The sequence below is a fragment of the Lolium rigidum genome, chromosome 1 (genome assembly GCF_022539505.1).
Source record: "Lolium rigidum isolate FL_2022 chromosome 1, APGP_CSIRO_Lrig_0.1, whole genome shotgun sequence".
Taxonomy (NCBI): domain Eukaryota; kingdom Viridiplantae; phylum Streptophyta; class Magnoliopsida; order Poales; family Poaceae; genus Lolium; species Lolium rigidum.
In genome coordinates this window covers 7,753,037-7,774,398 of record NC_061508.1, presented here as the reverse complement: position 1 = coordinate 7,774,398, position 21,362 = coordinate 7,753,037, and the positions used below count along the sequence as shown (strand labels likewise).

General features: G+C 42.3%; 3 protein-coding genes across 3 annotated transcripts; all 3 read left to right on the top strand.

The window, feature by feature from the left end:
* Positions 1 to 8,466: 8,466 nt before the first annotated feature.
* LOC124703624 (RNA-binding protein 2-like) lies at positions 8,467 to 9,972 on the top strand (the record flags this gene model as incomplete). Its single annotated transcript, XM_047235857.1, has 4 exons — positions 8,467 to 8,614; positions 8,700 to 8,761; positions 9,299 to 9,380; positions 9,692 to 9,972. Coding segments are annotated over 4 exons (408 nt in total), but the record flags the coding sequence as incomplete, so codon positions are not given.
* A 3,459-nt stretch (positions 9,973 to 13,431) lies between these two features.
* Positions 13,432 to 16,206, top strand: LOC124684863 (mitogen-activated protein kinase kinase 2-like). The gene is made up of 9 exons (XM_047219117.1): positions 13,432 to 13,542; positions 13,669 to 13,753; positions 14,384 to 14,521; positions 14,679 to 14,903; positions 15,000 to 15,182; positions 15,296 to 15,501; positions 15,627 to 15,672; positions 15,787 to 15,875; positions 15,962 to 16,206. Exons 1-9 carry the CDS (start codon positions 13,484 to 13,486, stop codon positions 15,975 to 15,977), a joined length of 1,047 nt encoding a protein of 348 aa, XP_047075073.1. The 5' UTR covers positions 13,432 to 13,483; the 3' UTR covers positions 15,978 to 16,206.
* Positions 16,207 to 19,163: 2,957 nt separating this feature from the next.
* LOC124684865 (uncharacterized protein slr1417-like) lies at positions 19,164 to 21,164 on the top strand. The gene is made up of 3 exons (XM_047219120.1): positions 19,164 to 19,347; positions 20,192 to 20,419; positions 20,809 to 21,164. Exons 1-3 carry the CDS (start codon positions 19,188 to 19,190, stop codon positions 20,982 to 20,984), a joined length of 564 nt encoding a protein of 187 aa, XP_047075076.1. The 5' UTR covers positions 19,164 to 19,187; the 3' UTR covers positions 20,985 to 21,164.
* The last annotated feature ends 198 nt before the right edge of the window (positions 21,165 to 21,362 follow it).

Here is a 21,362-nt window from a genome sequence, read left to right as displayed (position 1 = left end):
AGTCTGTTATGAATCCATAACTACACGCATGTGAACAAGCTGCCCTGACAAAGACCAGTAATCACCCAACCAAATCGGTGGGACCCAGCTGTCATCGGGGGTACCACTCTAATTTCTGTACCATGTTATCTTTCTCTCTCAGACAACACACTGAATATAGTACGTGATCTTGGCAATTTGCTAGCTGCAGTCTCCATGCCACTGTCTAGCTTGCGTTGTTATCACATCACATCACCATGCCCTGCATTGCATGGTTATCCACATTAATTTCCTCCATCTGCAATGGCGACTATTTATTGTGTTGACAACGAAATAAGGGCTGGTTGAGAGTGGGATACTGAAGCTGCTGAGTGATGAGGCACATTGGCAATAGAGGTGGCAGGAACATAAGATGAAGGCACCAACAGCTACTAGGCAACCACTAATCAGTTATTGCACATGTTGTACTAGCACAATTCATGCAGTTGGAACTCGTGCATTGGGTCCAAACTGGAAAAAATCACAGGCTTCACAGGACCTGGGTATACAGATTCTGGAGAACATGGTCTGTCTACGCAATACAAAATCTTTCAAGTACAGTTTCCAGCCGGGAAACCTTTAGCTGGATGACTTCCATCAATGCCAGTGAATGCTGTGATGCCGCAGCTCACAGCTACGCGTGACCTCTACCAAAATGCTGTGGGGATGCTGGAGGGAGTACATTAGTCCCATGTGGGCGTGGTGAGTTTCTTGCCTGGTTAAAGTTCAGTTACTGACACTTTGGCTGCCTATATTTTGTGGAATATCTGGAACGAAAGGAACCGGCGAATTTTCCAGCATTCGAGCACTCTCTGTGCTAGTGTTGCTGACAGAGCTAGAGCTGATGTCGCCCAGTTTTGTGCCGCATTTAGGTCTTAACTTTGTTCTGTTTTTGCTTTTTTGAGCTGAGGTCGCGGCTTGCCGCTGTGAAAACGTTGTTGTTTCCCCCTCTTAATGCATAAAAGCAGAACGCCTGCTGTTCAAGTAAAAAACAAAGTTCAGTTACTTGTAAGCTGCTCCTGAACGGCCAAAGTAGTGATCTGGTGGTAGTGGTACCAGGATGGTTCAGTATACTCCTATTTACTAGTAACACTACTACTCTTGGATAGAGCAAAAGAGTTCTTATAAGATTGTCATGAATGCGCATTATGGAATTAGTGGGACCTGAGCTGTACCTGGACCTTTTTTTCCAGAAGGAACATAGATTTTCATTTTAAGCATGGTCTAGATGGATTCAGGGCTTTGCTGGAAACGCTACAGTATGTTGGGTGTACATTAAAGCTAAGATGAGCTTACCTAATGAAGGACCTGGTAAGTCTGAAAGATTTGGAGACCTAACTATATGTTGCAATGGCTTTATAAAGTTCTCCTGACAACCTCTAGTTGAGAGCTGGAAGAAGGCACCATTGGCTCTGCATTTCCATTTTAAAAATCCAGGGTGAGATACATCAGCATTTGTGCAATTAAGAATATACTGAAATGGTTATATGATCTGGTAACATTTGTATGTGCAAAACAAACTGAGATCTTACTACAATAGCAAAGGGCATGAAGTTGTATTAGAACATGTATGTGAAAATTAACACCACTGTGTTACGGATGTTAAAAAAGATGAATAATAACTTAATAAGGTATTGCTTGACTATATGGCTCTATACAACAACATAATTAGTTTAACCAAGTGCACGCCATGCATAACTATGATAGCTAAGTTAACATTATCATGATTGTGGCAGGAATCATATATTACTTAGCAAGAGTATATCGATTGGTACGATGAATTTGTTTTTCTCTTGTAATGGCAAAACTTAAAAAGAAAGGCATTCTAGATTAAGACTCATTCGGAACACAGAAAGCATGACATCACCTTGGAATCCGAATAACTGATAATGGGCCCTGTCTTGTTTGATAACTTAAGACAGTAAGGGAAAGAAAGATATATGTGTTTCCACGCCACACTGTCATACATAAAAAGGGCGTAACCAGTGCTAAAAGCTCCCACACATTGTGGGGTCTGGGGCATACTGTCATACATAAGATTGTGAAAATGACAAGTAACAATAAAATAATTGCAAATTTCGGGCAACCAGCCAAGCTGCCAAAAGGATCCATGTCATGCCGTTGTAGACAGTTCCTCACCAAAGGTTGACATCACCTTATCATATACTATAGTTAAAATCAAATAGCTGCAGTTGAACAGTGTGAACTTACGATTGCAAGAATATAGAGAGGAATGATCATCTACCAAGTGGTTAACATCATAGCTCATACTCTATAAACCATCAGTGTTGCAGCTTGCAAGTAACAAGGATAAGTGGCAGTAACGTTATTGAAAGGAGAAAATAGATCTGAGCAACCACTGAAGCTTTAGTCACTTTCATACTAAAGCCACAGATGTTCAAAACTTTGCAGCACACAGACGGATCTGAGTTTGAAATGTAAAATTGCATCCATCTTTTATTTTCTCAAAACCATGTGAAAATAGTATCAAAAAGATCATGGAGAGATAAGAAATAGAAGGCTAGAAGTGAATGCAAGAACAGTAAAAAAAAATTTCTTGTGTCCGGTGTTCAAATAAAACTGGAAAGATATATAATATCCAGATTCCAAACGTAAATCAACATATACCATATTTTGAACTCTGGTGTTTCTTGGCAGGAACAAAAACAGTATGACTTCGAGATAATTACACAAATTATGCACAAAAGCTAAAGAGTGTTGAACTAGCATTCCATCTTATATCTCTTTTACCAAATTATAGATAATAGGGAGCCATGAAGCATTGCATGGGTATTGTGCTATAAAGATCTTATGAGATAACTAAGCAAAGAATATTATCCGTATAGGTATATTCAGAGTCTGAGACATGTAACTGCAGAGACAACATGAAAAGGAGGATTTGACGTGTAACTACTAACAAAGAACTAGTATAAATTCAACTATAGCTTTCTTCCTGTGTGGAGTATCAGTATTTGCAAGGTACATGATAGGTGTTTGATTAGCAGCAAAATCAGTTGGATGTCATAATCAGTGCATTCAAATGCCAACAGCAAGAAAGCCTTTAAGGAACCTGAACCGCATATATACATTTGAACATACCAACAACTAGAAGAAAATTGAGAATATATATTTCATCATGAGTGAGATCAGAGTAGATTGTTCATCCTGAGTGAGACATAATACAAGTAGTGTGGTAACATTCAGTGAAAGTAATATGCACTTAGTTGTAACAGACTAACAGTACAGGTTTCATGCACTATTGGAAAAGGACAGAACAGTTACGGTAATGATGACAGTGCAACTAACATCATGAAGGATACAAGAAGAAAGATACCCTTATCAAGCAACGCATTAACAGTAGCATCATTTAGTCGTCCAAACCATAATTGAAACGCTCTAAAATTATAATAGGGAACTTAAGCATATGTAAGGTCCAGTAAGCTAGCAGGCAATAAACAATGTACATACATAGCACAAGCTTTGCACCTCCAATATAAAATTTACGAGTGAGCACATAGTCCTAATTATGTATCCAAAAGAGCAATTAGGAGCAGTTCAACAATAGGAAAATAATGCACTTCAGTTGAAGACTAAACACGAAAGGTGCTTTACCGAGAGAGTAGTCTAAGCCTGCAATGTTTACTGGTATCTGAAAGATTACAGGCTTACAGCAGCATACCGACAGAAACGGAACCTCTTCCTACATGTAGATTCCACTAATTTCTGCCTAGACTCTTGGCTAACTACTAACTAGTGAACATCAGCACTTATATATGGGCATGACATGAAACAGTATCAGTAATTAAGAACTGAATCGTTGATCTTCAGCAAAAGAGAATTACAAAACCATCTGATGCCGCGGTAAGCGAGGATGTCTTCTGCTGCCGTGATCATCATTCAGCAAGCCACGAACGGTCTCCAAACGGGCCAAGTTATGCACCACCATGTTCAGCCAAAAAAAAGGCACGGCATTCCACACTCCTCAAAACGTCCTGCGCCGCTGCAGCGACCTCTGCCCGTGCTGTGCCCACGGCACCAGCGGCGCCAGCGTGATTCCGGCCATGGTGCACGGCGGAGTCGGCGGACCAGGGCCACCGCACCCCTCCGGCGCACCACCACCGCCGCCATCTCCTTCGCTCTTCCCCGCACCATCAGAGTTGGCATCCCCATTACCCATAGTACTCGCCGCAGACGGCACCAGCTCCTGATCACCGTCAGCCGCCTTCGTCTCGACGTCACACACCGCCGCCAGCAGCTCCATCGCGCCACCAGCCTCCCCGCCACGCGTCACCGCCGAATCCTCTGGTTTGGGCACGGCGAGGCCCCTCCCGCATCCCGGAGGGTACCGCCGTACGGCCGAGAGGCGGCGCACGACCACCTCCGCAGCCGCCGGGGCCTTGGTCCCTGCAATCGCCGAGCACGCCCCGCCACGATCGTGCGCCTCGTTCCCGGGGAAGCGAGCCGCCGCTGGGGTCGACGAGGTTTTGGCGGCCGCGCAAGCGGAGGGTTTCGGTGGTGGGTCGCCGTTGGCGGAGTAGGGGGTCGGGGCTGGGCGGCGAGGTGGCGGGGCCGCATTGCTGTGCTGGCGGCCGCATCCCGGCGGGAAGCGTCGGACGGCGGAGGCCCGGCGGCGAGCGGCGGGCAGCGGCGCAGCGGGGTGCGGAGCAGTCGCCATTTGGACTGTAGCGAGGTCTCGTATGGAATGGAAAGAAGATTTTTTTGAACTGAAATGGAAAGAAGATTGTAGAGGAAGGAACCGCCGAAAGAGGATTTTCCTTTTTTTTTTTTCCGGGTGTGTCTAATTCTAAGTTTCTGCTCACCAAACCTGAGTTGTATCTCAATTTAGAACGAGCACAAATTCTGAAGCAAATTTAACGGTTTGATTATATTTTTTTCTTAGTTGCAAGCTTAGTTGCCATAGGAAAATATTTAGTTGCGATCAAATTGCAACTCATATGTTCACAGATCAGCATGCAATGGTCCAATCGGACGATGTAGAACTTTTTATAAAAAAAAACATAAAATATATTAGGTCAGCAGGCCGTTTCATTAAAAACTTGCTAGCCCTCTTAGGTATCCTGGAGGAAAAGAGTGCGTCTGAAACCTGCCGTCTCGAGTTCATCACAAAAATACACCGTGAAGGAGTTTATCTAGGAGGAAACTAGGAGGCTCATCGACTCAATTACAAGATATCTTACTAGTACACGAATTGTGAGCCAACCGATGAGCAACCTGATTAGCCTCCCTCTGAACATGTCCACCGACACATTACCAATGCTTGCCATCTTGTCAATGCACTCCGCAAAAATCGTCGTCTGGGCAGTACACCAGGCGTCTCTCTCATTGAAAGCATCAACAATCTCCAAACAATCATACTCAGCCCGCAGTCAATTACAACCCATCTGGATAGCCAGCTGAAGACCCTCCTTCAATGATATAGCCTCCGCCATTACCGCTGAGTCAACGTTAGCCAGAAACATAGACGATGCCGCAACGAATTCACCCCTTGTATTGCGCAAAACCACGGCCAACAAAGAGCAAAGATTTTCCTACTTTGTCAAAAAAGAAATACATATGCGCCGTCAAATGACGGGGAATGTTGTTAATTTACAGGATGCAAGATTAGTTGAAATAAAACTAATTGGCAAAATTGTTTAGAATGCTTGCTCTGTTCACTAATATAAAATGTTTTGGATAGATCTATAAATGTTGGCATAGAAAAGTCATATGATTACAAGTTATGTTCACTGTAATTTTATAGGGTTTCATATGCATTTAAATTTGGTTGATTCCATCTTACTAAAGCAAATATAGACAAAAATGATACAAAAAGGTGTACATGGATGCTAAATTTTCAAATAATTTCTTAGGAAATCCTATAGAATTTAATCATACGAATCAAACAACAATCATAGAAGAATTCCCGAGGATTTAAATTTCTAATAAAAATTCTTAGAATCAAAGAGGCCTGAGTTCTTATGAATCAACTTGGTAATGACAAAATCTTAATGGATTTAGATATTAATAGGGCACATATGTTTTTTTTTACTTCTATATTTGGTAGACCAAACCGTTTTTTTCTCTTTTTTATCTTTTGCAACGACTAGTCCTCATCACATGTGCATTTCCTCTTGATGTCGCTATTGTTGTTGTTCTCCTCTCCTATTACCGTTCCAATGGTTGTATTGACGTGGGGTTAAAACTTTCACGTAAACCTTCTGCACCCCTTTATTATTTTTCGAGAACTGGGCCGTGGTTCTAACAAAAACTGGGCCCTGGGCCGTGTCCTGATAACCGAACAACCCAAGCCCTCCACGAAGCCGCACGCACGTCAGGTCCGTCCAGGCTCCCAATCCACCCAACTCCGCCTGCTCGCTCGCGCCGGAGAGGTCGCCGCCGACCGCCGCCCCAGCAACTGCTCCCCGCGGCCCCATGGCGGATCCCTACCGCGCATACGTCCCGTCCTCCTCTCACGACAGAGGTACTTCTCGCTCGCACCGGCTCTCCTCAGACCCAGGCAACCGGGTCTCCTAGTCCGCGCGATCGATCCTCGCCGCGTCTTCAGTAGGGTTGACAAATCTCTAGATGAAGGGTGAAGCGAGTGCAGATTGCGGCTTCCTGCTTCGCCTGTCGCGACGTCTGCGGATTCGTAAGCTAGTTCGTGTAGGGTGATATTTTGGGCAGTAAATTGCAGGGAAGGGGGCATTTGCCTGGGTGCTTTAGGTGGTTTGTTCTGGTGATTTTTTTCGATTGGAATAAGTGTGTGTGTATTCTAGATTGGTACCTCCAGGGATCATGGATTTTCTCAAGAGCTCTACCGAATACACGTGTGTCGTATCTAGGGTTTTGGTTATCAAGGCAACTGCATTTACCGATTACCTTTGCGAATGTGCACGGTCGAAGGCACGGCCATTGGACAGCAAGGGAGGGCTGCCGCTGCGCTACAATTGCATATGTATAAGACTTGTAGTCACACCTTCCCACTATTCTGCGCAATAACTTTCAGTATTTTCCGGTAGACATTGTTCAGTAAAACTTCCTCATCCGTATCATGGAGTGTTTTCGGTTCGATGTTAAGGGGTCTCTGGGAAGGAAGCATATCTTTCCCACTGTTCCAACATGAGCATTTTGCTATTTGGGGTCTGGGGCTGGTCAGTGAGTGTATTGAGGAAGATGAGGTCTGCTAAAACATGATGGGGTGTAACTGTGTAAGCTTACCCAGAATCAGACGCTTATGTTGTGCTCCGTCCACAATTACATGGCGTTCTTGTTTAAAGTGATGTAGCTTTGACTATCAGTTCGACTAATAATACATGAGAAATATGTCCTCATCCGTCCTCGTATAACTTTTGTAGGACAAATTTCATGTTCTTTTGGTCAAGTTAAGCCTTGAAAGACGTGTGCGCCATGTAAATAGGGACGCAGGGAGCAAGTGTAAATGTGATGTGGTATCCAGCAGCATGTGGTCCATGGAAATCATTCTTGAATCGAACTTTTATAGGAAAGAGCAACATCTGTAGTTGTCAAGGAGAATTGTAATTGTTACTCCCTCCAGTCTTTTTTAATTGACTAAAATTTAGTATAAAGTTGTGCTAAATCCGAGTCGATTAAAAGAGACCGGAGAGAGTACTTTTTATATGCAATTACTCTTGATGGTTGGAGGCTGTGCATAAGATCTGGTTATGATGCATAGTTGTGAATTGTGATTTTTGAAGCACTTTGTGGTGCTAACTATAGACCCATTGTTCAGTCAACTTAGTGGCCACCTCTTCATGACAGTTGCTTTTGTTTGGATAGGTTGTAGATATTGCTGAGTCTGGCAAGTGAAAGACTAACCAAATAACCTATAGACAGTGTTATACACAAATATATAAGAATATAGCATGCATTATTATTATTTTTATCTCTGTTTCCTTTTCTTTCTCTTTAGATGTGGAGACTGGAAAATGATACTCCCTTCGATCCATAATAAGTGTCAGGATTTTAGTTCAAAATTTGAACTAAAATGAACTAAAACCCCGACACTTATTGTGGATCAGAGGTAGTAATTATTATTGCATCATAACTGCCAAACATAGATTTGGTTGCCGTATGCTAATTTTATTGGATTAGCAGTTCCACAGGGCCATCATCCTGGGTATCTTCCACCTGAGGAATCTTATTATGCTCAAAAAATGGCTGCTCTGCGAGGAGTATCAACTATACCAAGAGTTGATGTAAGATAACTTGAATTTAGCATATTTGTCAATTAGTAGCAAGACAAAATAAATACCGTTTTTTTGGTCACACAGCACATTGTTTTGATACACAGGCACCTTTACAGTCAAGAGCTTATGGTTTAGATGGTCCAGCAGGAGTGAGTCGTACTGCTTTGGGTGGCCTGGTTCCACTGCCAGCTGGATCTATTCCGCGGGGAGCTAGTCCTTTGGAAGACCCAGTTTTAGTTCGGGAGGTTCTTCACTTGGCAAAAGTGCCAGCATTCCAGATGTTGAGCGCCCCATCTCCCTTCCGATCGTTGATCGGCCATCAGAAGATGAATCCAACATTCTTTTTGTTGATGGTCTCCCTACCGATTGCACAAGGAGAGAAGTAGCTCGTATCCTTTCTATGCAATACCCTATTTGCACCATATATTTGCACCTCGTTAGTTTTATTTTGCAAGCCTTAACTTCATCTGGAAGATTTGTTCCGTCCTTTCGTTGGCTTCAAGGACCTCAGACTAGTGCACAAGGAGCCCAGACGTGTATGTCCTTTGCTTCTTTTTCCTTATGCATCATATTTTTTCTTCACTCTAAACAGTTTGGTAGCTTGTTCATCCATTCACTTGCAAATCTGTACCTGTGCAAATTTGTACGAGAACTCAGATTTTTAAATGTATGTTTATACGCTGAAATGTGAGCCATTGTAATGTAGCATATTTTGAAGAAGCTGTAGAATATTAGGGAAAAAATAATGATGCTGCTTATAGATTTTAAGTAGCTATAAGAATAACAGAAATTCCGTTGATGTCAAAATATTGATTATATTTGAAGGTAGCGTTCATTCCCAGACTTTATCTAAGCACCATTGCTTCCTGAGGGCCAACTTAATAGTGCCGTGTTAAGTTTTGCTACACTAAAAAGAGTTACTTCATTTTCTTGTCTAATGAACACATAGCTATCTCTCCTTACTTATACATCACAGAGACACTGACCCCTTATATTACTTGTAAACTGAGCTTATATGTTTGTAAACCCCATTTTGTTATTCACTTTTTCCTGCTACCACTTCCATCTTGCAGAGTGGTGACAAGGCCTATGTCCTGTGTTTTGTGGAGTTCAGCGACGCAAAATGTGCATTCACTGCCATGAAGGCTCTACAAGGTTCTTTGTTTCAGTACTACATATTCATTGCTTCGATATTTTCACCTTATATGCCTTCATATATCTTGTAGCGGAGACATTAGTTTCCCTTTACAAGAATAATTACACCAAACTTTATAGTGTCAATAGGAGCAATCAAGTATAGGAAATGCATACATCTTACACATAAATCTGTATTGTCTCTGTATGCTCATAATTGGTGTATCAAACACATGAAAGAAACAGGGATAAGTATTGCTAGAACCAAGAAACTTGTAAGAATACGCGATTCTGGGTCGCACAAACTGAACATCAACATGTTTGTTTTGCAGAATACAGCTTCGATGAGAGGAAACCCGACGCACCAGTCCTCAAGATCCGGTTTGCAAGGTTCCCATTCCGACCTCCGCCGGCACATGATGATGGGAAACGCCTTAGCACTCGCTGATTATCATCCTCTTCATACCCCTCCTCTCCAACAGTGTATTATAGGCTGTGGGTCATTGTAGATCAGATTGGTGTAGTGACATGTAATGGGCATTTGTCAGTTGGCGATGGCAGCTCCGTATGACACCTTGACACATCCGTGGCACCTCAACTATATCGCCATCAGATCTCCGTATCTTTGGATTATCGCGAACCTTTACTGTTGTTTTGAGCGGCCGCAGGGGCAGCAGTATACTCAGCAGGCTCGGGTCTGGGATTGCTGTGATGCTTGAGTGTGGCATCTTGTAGCCGGACCTGGAACAGCCGCCAGGGTCCAGAGCTGTCAATTTGGTGACAGGAACCACAACACGCCAGATTCGCTTGACTAGCCGTTGATTTTGCTGTGGAATCTGAGCACTGGGGACGAAGGGGAGAGGTCGACGGCGAGAAGTGCCCGCTTGTCGTGGGCGTGCGCCGTCGTTTTCCTAGCGGTTTTCACGGGAGTTTCCTGGAGGTGATGTGGTTCGGATTTGTATGAAAAATTCCATCATGTCGACGTGCTCTGTTTCTGCAGGAACCGGGATTTGCATTGTGCACAGCAATTCAATCGGTAGTGATCCAGTGAAAGTGTGGGTGCGGCGGCCGTCTTTATGCTTTCCAATTTGGATGGTGCTGCCACTGTCGCTAGCCTGAAAACTACCACGTTCCCTGTTTGGCATGGCACTGGCGGCAGCAAGTGAGGCGACCTGTTGCGGGTGGAATCAGATAGTCGAAACGTATAGAGAGAAGTCCAATTAACCCCCCTAAATTTGTCTCAAAGTTTAGATTACAACCCTCAACTTTACTTTGGTTCAACTTTCAACCTTGAATTCTAAAAACGGTTCAGAATCACCCCTTGCATTGTATTAAGCTGGTTTTTCTTGTACCGTGTATGTTATATGTTGATGAGTTGGCACAGTATATAGGTAGAAAAATCGCTAACTGGCGAGAAAAACTGGTTCAAAACATGTCAAAAAAGGGTAGAAGTTCCAATTCCGAACGGTTTATAGAATTCAGGGTTGAAGATTGAACCAAAGTAAAGTTGAGGGTTGTAATCTGAACTTCGAGACGAGTTTAGGGGGGTAAATTGGACTTCTCTCAAACGTATACACATGCTAGCTCAAACAATCACAGTTTTTTTTTAAATATCAACCATCATTTCTAACAAAATGTTGTTGTTATTAACTAATTTCCTAAAATATTCACCACAAAAAGAATATTCTTAAATATACGCATGATAATGCATACAATGGATCACATCAAAGCGCTATGCTGAGACAGGATACCACTTTTTCATTGGCAGACAAATTCCAATGGAAAAAAGAAACCCATAGTTGCAGCAAGAGCAGTCAATTTCAAGGCTCTTTTTTTAACGGAGGCAAAAGGTTTTGCCTCATCTCTTGATTAAGAAGAGAGTGTCCAGTTATTAGGATAAAATTAGACATAAACTTACAATAACACGACCAACCCCACAGTTATTAGGATAAAATCGGATAAAAACTTACAACAACACGATCAAACCCACACACGCCCACAGCCAAGTCTATCGAAGATCCGAACAACAGAACCACACCCACTCTAGCCAACAAAGATATCACAAAGAAATACGGACAAACACTACAAACACGACACTTCAGCACCACACCGACAAAGACATGCCATAAACTAGGGTCACCCATCAATCGATCACCCACTCCCAAGGCCTCTTTCAATTTGAAAAAGTTAGAGGATTGTGGTCCATAAGAATTTTACTACCAGCCATTGTTTGGGAGTAATTCACTTGTGGTGTTGCTGAACCACTGTTCAAAAAATCGTTCGATTCAATGATTAATCCGTTGTTTAATCGCTACATGATGGTCATCGATTAGCCTATAAACTCGGCCGATTTGCTCATTAATCACAAATCGCCGGCCGGCCGAGTTGACACCGATAAACGATTTCCTCAACATTGGTTTTACCTGAGAGTTCTTACGAGTGTTTCGAAATATTTCTTTGCATTATATTTTATACAAAAAAGTTCAATTTAACATTTTGCAAAGATTCCTATATTGATTTATTATAAAATTAACAACAAAACCCTGATCCTATGAAACTCAAAGATAACACAAAAAAGGCCAATAAGAAAATAAACACAAGTCTTTGAAAAGATCAACACCATCTTGCTTTTGCATTCCTTGGCTGGGCGTCGTGACAAAAACTTGGTGCCGTCACTGGGCCTCTTGCACCGAAGAAAGCTTGAGCTTTTAGAAGTTGTAGCCAAGAAGTCATCCATGTATACCAGAAGAGGCAAATTATAATGATCTTGAGAGATCACCCGCGACCATGATCTTGAGAGATCGCCATCCCTAAAAAGCTAACGCCAAGAAGGAAAGGAGGTAATTAATCCCAACTCTAGCCAAATAGAGATGGGGGACAACAGACTCATAAGTTCCCTAATGGAGTTGTACCTTGCTGAGTTTCATCATATGGAGACAAAACATGAGAGCACAAACACGCCGCGACATCATCCCCTCCACCGCCCCCCCCCCCTCCCCCGCCCCGCCGTAGACAAATGTTAAACACAGCCAAAGTAACGACTGGTGATCGACCCTAGCCTCCAACTCTAACAAAAGCAATCGCCTCTTGATCACGTCATATCGCTAACCCTAGAAAATTGCCTCTCTTCGTTTGCACTTATTGTTTTTTATATGTGCATATATTATTTTTAAAATGTGCATATATTGTTGAAGATACGATATTATTACTACTACTACCTCTATCCATAAATTGGTTTCGCGAAATTCTCTAAATTTAAATGTGTATCTAAACGCTGTTAAGTGTATAGATACGGACAGAGATTTGGTGCACATGGGCACCAGTGATCTCGTTTTTTTTAAAAAATAAAAATAATAGTTTTGAGTTGTAAAAAATTCTGGAAAAAAATCCACACATAGTCAATGATGTATCCCACAAACGGGTAAAAAATCAATTTCAAATACTTAATATTTTGAGCTACACAAAAATGACAAAATTGTAGATCTGAGTAGTCATTTTCAAATCTCCAAAACATATCAGAATTTGTTATTTTTGTCCAGGCCAAAATAAAACGAATTTCGGATTGGGATTTTTCATGATTGTGGGATGTATCAATGGTAATGTACATATTTATTTTCATGATTTTTTATAACTTGTAAAAATATTTTAATTTTTTTTTAACTGAGCGAGAGCACTGGAGCCCGTGAGCTAAAAGCACTTTTCGGTATAGATACATCCAAGTTTACACAAATCTCCGATATTTGTCTCACCAACGTTTTTGACAATGGAAATGATGAGAACGTTATGCACCTTGCCTGCCACCACACTTTGTTACTGGTTGTTTACACCTCATCAATCTCACCGATGGGTGTGAATTTGTGATGCAAATGTTTGTCCAAGACGTTGACCCAAGACGCACGTGCCCTAGTGCCAGTCATGGCAGCCATTTAAACCTGGGAATATAATTATAGCCAGCAATTCGACAGCGAGGAAAAGTCAATTCCCAGAAAAGGCAGAGCCGAGACGGAGGTGGACGAAGACTACCAACCAGCGCAGAGCAGCAACGAGACCGCCCGCTGCTCTCTCCACCATCCCCCTCCGAGTCCAGCTAGCGAGAGCTCCGGCCATCTCGTCCAGCCTCGCCGATGAAGAAGCCGGGCAAGCTCGACCTGCCCTCCCACGAGTCCACCATCGGCAAATTCCTGTAACCTCCTGCCCGCCCTCTTCTCCCTTCTGTTGTTATTTTCTTGTTTCTTGGTTGTGTTTTTGCTCGTGCTGATCGATTTGATTTCGCGGTGGTTTTGGCCTGGGCTGCGGCGGCGGGCGACAGGACGCAGAGCGGGACGTTCAGGGACGGCGACCTGCTCGTCAACAAGGACGGGCTCCGCATCGTCTCGCACAGCGAGGAAGGCGAGGTAAACTGAACCACAACCCGGAGCCCCAATTATGATTGCATCTTTTTCTCCACCAGTATCGCGATTGGGTTGGGTCCTGGGTTTATTACACATGGGTGAATTGTTCTTGGAATTGACGTGTGCTGCCTGGAAATTAAATGTCATGGTCAGTAGTAATTAGGCTGGCCCATGTTTGATTTCTTCATCAAGTTCTGAATCTCTATTCGCTAGTAGTGTCATTTTCAGAATATCTTTCTTAGGAAAAACTTTTTTGTGTCATTTACTAATTTTAGCATGTCAGAGGTCATTACTCTAGTCTAGTGGTCTAGCCGAAGATATCCCCGTATGCAGTTTGTTGACGAAATCGCTTATGATACTTTGCGTCACAATTCACAAGGTTTGGTGAGATTGAGGTGTAAAGAACCGCCAAAAAAGAATGGTCACTTTGTTAACGGTGAGATTGAGTATATCGAGCTGTTCTATTTATCCTGATTGAATGGGAATGCTCACTTTGTTATAGTGGAAGAATGCTGTGTATCACCAATTTTTGTGAGGATTCTCTTGCATCACCACTGGTGCTGACAAATTATACTCTTCATTCATTTAATTTGTTTCTCACATTCTCTCGGTTGACATACTCAACCTCTCCAGGCTACTACAATAGAGCCACTGGATAACCATCAGTTGAGCATAGATGATCTAGACTCAATCAAAGTGATTGGGAAAGGCAGTAGTGGAAACGTGCAGCTGGTGCGCCACAAATGGACTGGCCAGTTTTCTGCTCTGAAGGTACTTCCCAACCATATGTTTGGATGGTTTATATCTGTGGTTCCTTCACCTTCCTTCTATGCAAAATTATAGTAGTAGTTGCAAGTAACCTCTATGATATTTTACCTGTATGTCGCAAAGTGTATTTACCTTCATTGGTGTTTTGTCCTGTTTGCAGGTTATACAACTTAATATTCAGGAAAACATACGCAGACAGATTGCCCAGGAGTTGAAAATAAGCTTGTCAACACAGTGCCAGTATGTTGTCACATGCTATCAGTGCTTTTATGTAAATGGTGTTATTTCTATTGCTTTGGAGTATATGGATGGTGGGTCTCTGGCTGATTTCCTGAAGACTGTTAGAACTGTTCCAGAGGATTACCTGGCTGCAATTTGTAAGCAGGCCAGTGAAATGTCACATAAACAACCATAAAGTTTCTTTGATATCAGGATGTCGGATAGACCCTTTTCAACTGAAAATTGCAACTTTCTTGTGCAGGTATTGAAAGGACTGATGTATTTGCACGACGAGAAGCACATTATACACCGAGACCTGAAACCGTCGAATATATTAATAAATCATCGGGGTGAAGTAAAGATATCGGATTTTGGTGTTAGTGCCATCATTGCTAGTTCTTCTGCACAGCGAGATACATTTACTGGAACATTTAACTACATGGCGGTGAGTGGAAGTCTGTTTAAGTTACGTAAACATGTCTTCCAGTGTGTTTTGAAAAGATGTCCCACATCTTTTTTAGTTTCAGTTAACCAATGTAAAGTTTCTGCTCTTGCCAGCCAGAAAGAATCAGTGGGCAGAAACATGGTTATATGAGTGATATCTGGAGCTTGGGCCTGGTTATGCTGGAATGTGCCACTGGAAATTTCCCATATCCTTCTCGTGATAGCTTTTATGAACTTCTTGAAGCTGTTGTCGACCAACCACCACCATCTGCACCATCAGACCAGTATTCACCAGAATTCTGTTCATTCATTTCTGCATGGTATATGTCCTTCTGTAACGAACCCCCTTTGTAAATCAGTGTTACTTGTGCAATATTTGCAGTTTTTTTGAACACCTTTAAGAAGGCTAGTATCTGATTTATTAATTTTCTTTCTTGATTTTCAGTATCCAGAAAAAGGCTACAGATAGGTCATCTGCACAGACCCTATTAGTAAGGAAATTTGCGCCCGTTTCACACTTTATATATTCTTTTGAAAACGTCATTTGATAAATCTATCTCACTGATCTTGACCAATTTCTTCTACCTCTTGTTGCTGACACCCAGGCTCATCCGTTCCTGAGCATGTACGATGACCTGAATATCGATCTTGCTGACTACTTCACGACTGCAGGATCGCCACTTGCCACCTTCCAGTAATGATCCTATAACCCACTGAAGAGTAAATACATACATGGTTATTATTTACAACTCCAGTGATGGCAAATTCTCGTTTTCCTAGGCAAATCGCTTCGTGAGACGACAAATGCGCAGCCAATTGCGATGAGCTGGAGGATTCATCATCCTTTTGCAGACAATCTGTAGAGCGGAGCTAACTAAAGCAAGTGATTGGAGTTTTTCCCCTTTTTGTTCATGAATTGGGATGTGATGATATCTTTGAACTGAGTATGGCATAATTAATAGGCTGCATTATCATATGAATACAATTTTTAGCGTGAATGAGCATCGAAGTTTTGTCTGGATGCATGCTACAACTGTCTGTTTTTGTTTTTGTTTGACCTTTGACATCCGCTTTGTGCTTTTGGATTTGGATCGCTTCATGGCCTGATTTGGACTAGCATTAGCAAGCTACAGTGAGGATGATGGTCTGTCACTTTGGGTGTATGGTAGTGGGCTCCTGAAATTTAAGTTTTTTTTTCTTTTATAGGACTCCTGGTGACGCAGCCATGAGACCAAACCTATCTTTGTATCAGATTTACGCTGAATTTGAATGCGGCCTTGTTATAGAACCCATGCAAAGAAGACACCTTCATATAATGTGTCATGTCATAAAAAGAAATATAAAATTTGATCCACTCAAAAAAGATTTTTTGTGTGAAATGGATGACCATCTATTAATTGTTAACATGAACAAATAGCCCCAAAAATAATAAAAATTAAGAATAAGTTCTTGGGCCACCTAGAGATAACTACAAATAATAGAGTAAGCCGTGGGGTCTGCTAACAACCCCATAGTTTTTTTTAAACACCTTCAATTTTTAGACATTTATGGGTTAGTTCATGTTAGCTATGCAGTCTAACCCCGCATTCTTTTGTAGCTGGCTTCTTCACCGTCCTCACCCCTCCATCATCAAAGTCGGACAAAACTTGTCGTAGTAGAATTTTTTTTTGTAGTAGACAGATGAGAAGTTGTCATGCTAACTGCTAAGGTGGGTATGCCCTAAAGAAACATCTACATTCGCCAACAATGAGAGCTGTAGATCGGAAGAGAAAAAACATGTAACCAGACCACCAACAAAAAAATTGGATCGTCGAACACACAACTCTACTCGCCCCTTCATCGGGGCGAGGATAGGGCAATGAGTACCTTATTCTGACTTCAAGATGTCATAGCAGCAACACCATCATGGAGTAGACACTAAAACTACCAAAAAAAAAATAAAGAAAACCCTCTCGCTGGGGAGAGGTTGCGGCACATTGCACCTCCAAGGGCATGAAGGGCCGTGGGAGGCAGGACAGACTGCCGTGTCACCATCGAGGGGGACAAAGAACCTATATCACCTCCTCTCGCTATCTCTCTCCCTTGCGGGTTGTATCTGTTCGTCCAATAAAAGATGTCTTGCATGAATCCTTGCAACGCAACTATTTTGTAAGAAAAACTTGGTATTTTGAATTTTCAAGGGGAGAGGGGCCCGAAAATGGCCAGTTTTACAAGGAATGAAAAGGAAGGGAGGACAATCGCGGAATTGGCACCAATTTTTATGGCACACCCACTGACATTCTAGAGAAAACCTTGGGGGAGCTTATGAAGATCTGGAAAAGAAGGAACTAGACAACTACATTGACTCGACTCCTACGGCTCCTATAATTGAGTCTCCTATGAATGAAGAATACGAGGTTCCTGACAAAAAAAAGGAACAAAGAATTACCCCCGCCCGAGCTTAAATCATTACCAAAAGAATTAAGGTATAAATTTCTAGGTGACTGAAATAAATATCTGGTTATTATTAGCACTGATCTTTCTGATGAACAAAAAGCTAAAATCATGACGGTCTTAAAGGCAAATCACAAGGCCTTTGGTTATTTGATGGCTGACTTTAGGAGAATAAGCCTGACTATAGCCATCCATCGAGTATTCATGGAAGAAGGAGCCGAGCCCGTTGATGATTGTCAAAGAAATTTGAAACCTAAAATGAAGGAAGTGTTAAGGAAAGAGGTAACACATTTACTTGATGTTGGGAATTATCTACCCAGTAAAAGAAAGTGAATGGGTTAGCCTGATTCATTGTGTTGCTAAAAAACAAGTGTTCATAGTTGTTGCTAGTGGAAATAAAGAACTTATTCCTATGAGATCAATCATAGGTATATGATGTACATTGATTATAGGCGATTAAACAAAGAAAGAAGAAACGATCATTATCATTTGCCTTTCCTAGATAGAACTCCAGATAGGCTTCCTAGGCATTCTCACTTTTGTTATTTAAATGGGTATTCTGGTTTCTCCCAAATAGTAGTTCACCCAAATGACAAGCTTAAAACGATGTTCGCATGCCCTCACAGTTTACAAGCTAATAGAAGAATGTGGAGGGGAGCTAGATTAAAGAGGGGAGGGGGGGTGTGGATTGTTCAGCGAGCATCGTGGCCCAAGTTACAAAGCCAGGTATTTGCTTCACCGTCATGCATGTGAGGTGGGAGAAACCGTCAGAGGTGGAGATATGGGAGGCTTGTCCATTGTCCACGAACTATAATATGTGGCTGGCCATTTCACGTGGGGAGCTGCAGATGGGACAGTTGGCCTCCTATGCGAAGAGGATCTTCTTCTTCAACAGCTGACTCCGAGAACGGTTTCTAGCCCAAGAGAGGAGCCAAGCGAAGAATTTAACCTTAGACGAGGCATAATTTAACCACATGAAGTCGTTGTATGGTGCTTCCACCCCTCCCCACACACAAAGCTTATTGATTTTTCTTTTGGAGAGTACACCAATAGCGTACATTATCTTTATAGAAGAGCTTACTGAATTTAAAATAGGATAACCTTGGTTTGGTCTAACTTAAAGTTTTGGACTCCAAACACGCAACAACTACGGCAATGGCATTTCTCAACGTGGCTCATAAAAAGTCAAAGTTGCCATCCCCATCCCATCCTTTCACAGCTGCTCGACGTTAATCCTCACATTCATGGGATATAGATTTTGAAAGTCTTATCTAAGCATGTCTTTGATTTATCGTACTTTTATTGCACTAATCAAATCAGAAAATTCGATTTTTTCCAAATAGTATTTTTTTAGCGGAGTTTAAAAATAGTAAACCATGTGAAACTCTCTTCAATAAATAAATGTCAAAAAGTCCACCTTGAAAAATAATTGTGGACTGCAGAGAGCCCGGAGCCCAGACGGCTCAAAATCCGGGCGGCCCGCCAGCCACACGATCTTTCCTCCCTCTTCTTCGTCGTCGTCGTCCTCGTTGCTTTCCCCTCCCGTCTCTCTCTCCCCGCACCCAATCCAACCATGGCGCTCGCATCCGGCACGCTCCTCGGCCGCCTCCCCGGCACGGCGCGCCTCCACCTCGCCGTCTCCTCCTCGTCCGCCCCCGCCTCCTCGATCCGCTTCGGCGCCCGCAGCGGCGGCGGCTTCCGTGCCGTCTCCCTCCGCGCCTCCGCACCTCCAGGTTCGTGGTCAACACAGCAGCTGCTCTATGCAATAGGAAGAAGTAGGGTTATTTCTAGAGGAAGGATTTCGATTGAATCCCCGCTGGAATCTTTTTTTTTTCTTTCGATTTGTGAATATCAGTAAAATGAAGCCGGATCGGTAGGGTTGTTTTAGCGTGGGAGGATTTGGATTCAATTCGTGCTTAGATTTCTTGCAGTGATTTGTGAATACCAGTAAAAGGAAGCCGGATTGATACGTGGCCACGTACTGGGAGAAGTTTAGCATATGAACTCATCTTTATGCAGCACTACGCTTTGTTATGTTTTATAGGCAGCTGAAAATTATCCATGCCGTTGATAGAACAAGCTTGGTAGCCTTGAAGATTCCTAGATGTTTATCTGGTGGAATGTAAAAGCATTTGTAGCATCAAACGTCCTGATTGTGGATGTAATATTGCCAGCCCGCATTGCCTAAGTTGCTTGTTACCGTGCCAATTCATTTAAGTATGTTAGTGGTTGGCCTCGCTACTGCACCATGTTTATCATCAGAGCGACCCCATCAAAATACTAGATCATCCATCCCTGACCCTTACTGCACAATTTAGACTTCTGGGGCAAAGCAGATTCATGCTGCTTCTGTTTGCAATATCTGGTGGAAAGTAGTTACCTGCTCTGGGACATTCATATTTTGTTTGCGATATTATGGAGTTTCTTCTTCCCGATGAGAACATTTATAGATATGAAAAATGCACCTATTAACACATAAGTTTGATCATAATGTTCTACCCTTATATCTAGTTTTCTACCCAGTTAGATAGTTTTGCTCATCGTTAACTTACTAAAATCATTGATCATACTTTCCAGCAGCGGCAGCAGCAGCAACGTCGGGTAGTGTTGCACCAGCTATCTCATTGACTGAGAAGGCCTTGAAGCATCTGAATAGAATGAGAGAGGAAAAGAATGAAGATCTCTGTTTGAGGATTGGTGTTAAACAAGGTGGTTGTTCTGGCATGTCTTACACCATGGAGTTTGAAAATCGAGGAAGTGCCAATCCTGACGATTCAGTCATAGAGTATAATGGTTTCACAATAGGTAACCGCTTTGATTTAACTGCATGTATGTTGTTAGGAGTAACTACCATATCGCTTTCCCTTGAAAAAAAAAGGAATAGCTATTATAGTTACAATGAACTTTCGGTAGACCATTTGGTCGTGGCTACTTCTTTTCTACATGTCTAGATGTGGTAGCTACGTTGATAATTTAGTAAATCTACTAATTGACCTAAACATTCCTATTGCATAATTAAACTCATACAAAGTGATAACAAGTTCCAAATAAGCCTTAACGAAATAGGTTACAGGCTGTTGTTCATAGTTACAATGTCAAAACCAACTGTGGTTATTTGTCTAAAGATCAAACCTATTATATCTAGCACCTGATCTACCAGAACTGTAACAGCAGAGTTTTTTCATTGTCTACAGTCTGCGACCCAAAGAGCCTTCTCTTCATGTTTGGAATGGAGCTGGACTACAGCGACGCTCTCATCGGGGGCGGCTTCAACTTCCAGAACCCGAACGCGACGAAAACGTGCGGGTGTGGCAAATCGTTTGCGACGGGAAAAGAAACACTGAGCACAGCAACCGCCTGCAACAACTAGACTAGAACTATAGTGCCAAGATGTGATATTACCATGCCGCATACATCTTTGGTTGCAAAAAATGTTCTGATGGACAATACCACATGTTCACAGATATACTCAAGGATGTGTACCCAGATTCCAGTGGGACTTGTAAGCTGTAACTGCTCAATAGAATTGTAAAGATAGTTATGAATACGCATTATTTTGGCTTTCAAGCACTTCTTTCTTCGATTACAGGGTAGACGCTCTCTCGCCATCATGCAAGCATGATTTTACGGAATAATAATCAGAGTAGACTGGAGATAAATCTACAAATCTCATCAGATAATTTTTTTACTGAATGCACAAGCTTAAGTTCGTGCACTGGGATTATTTCGGACGATCTGGATCGTTGAA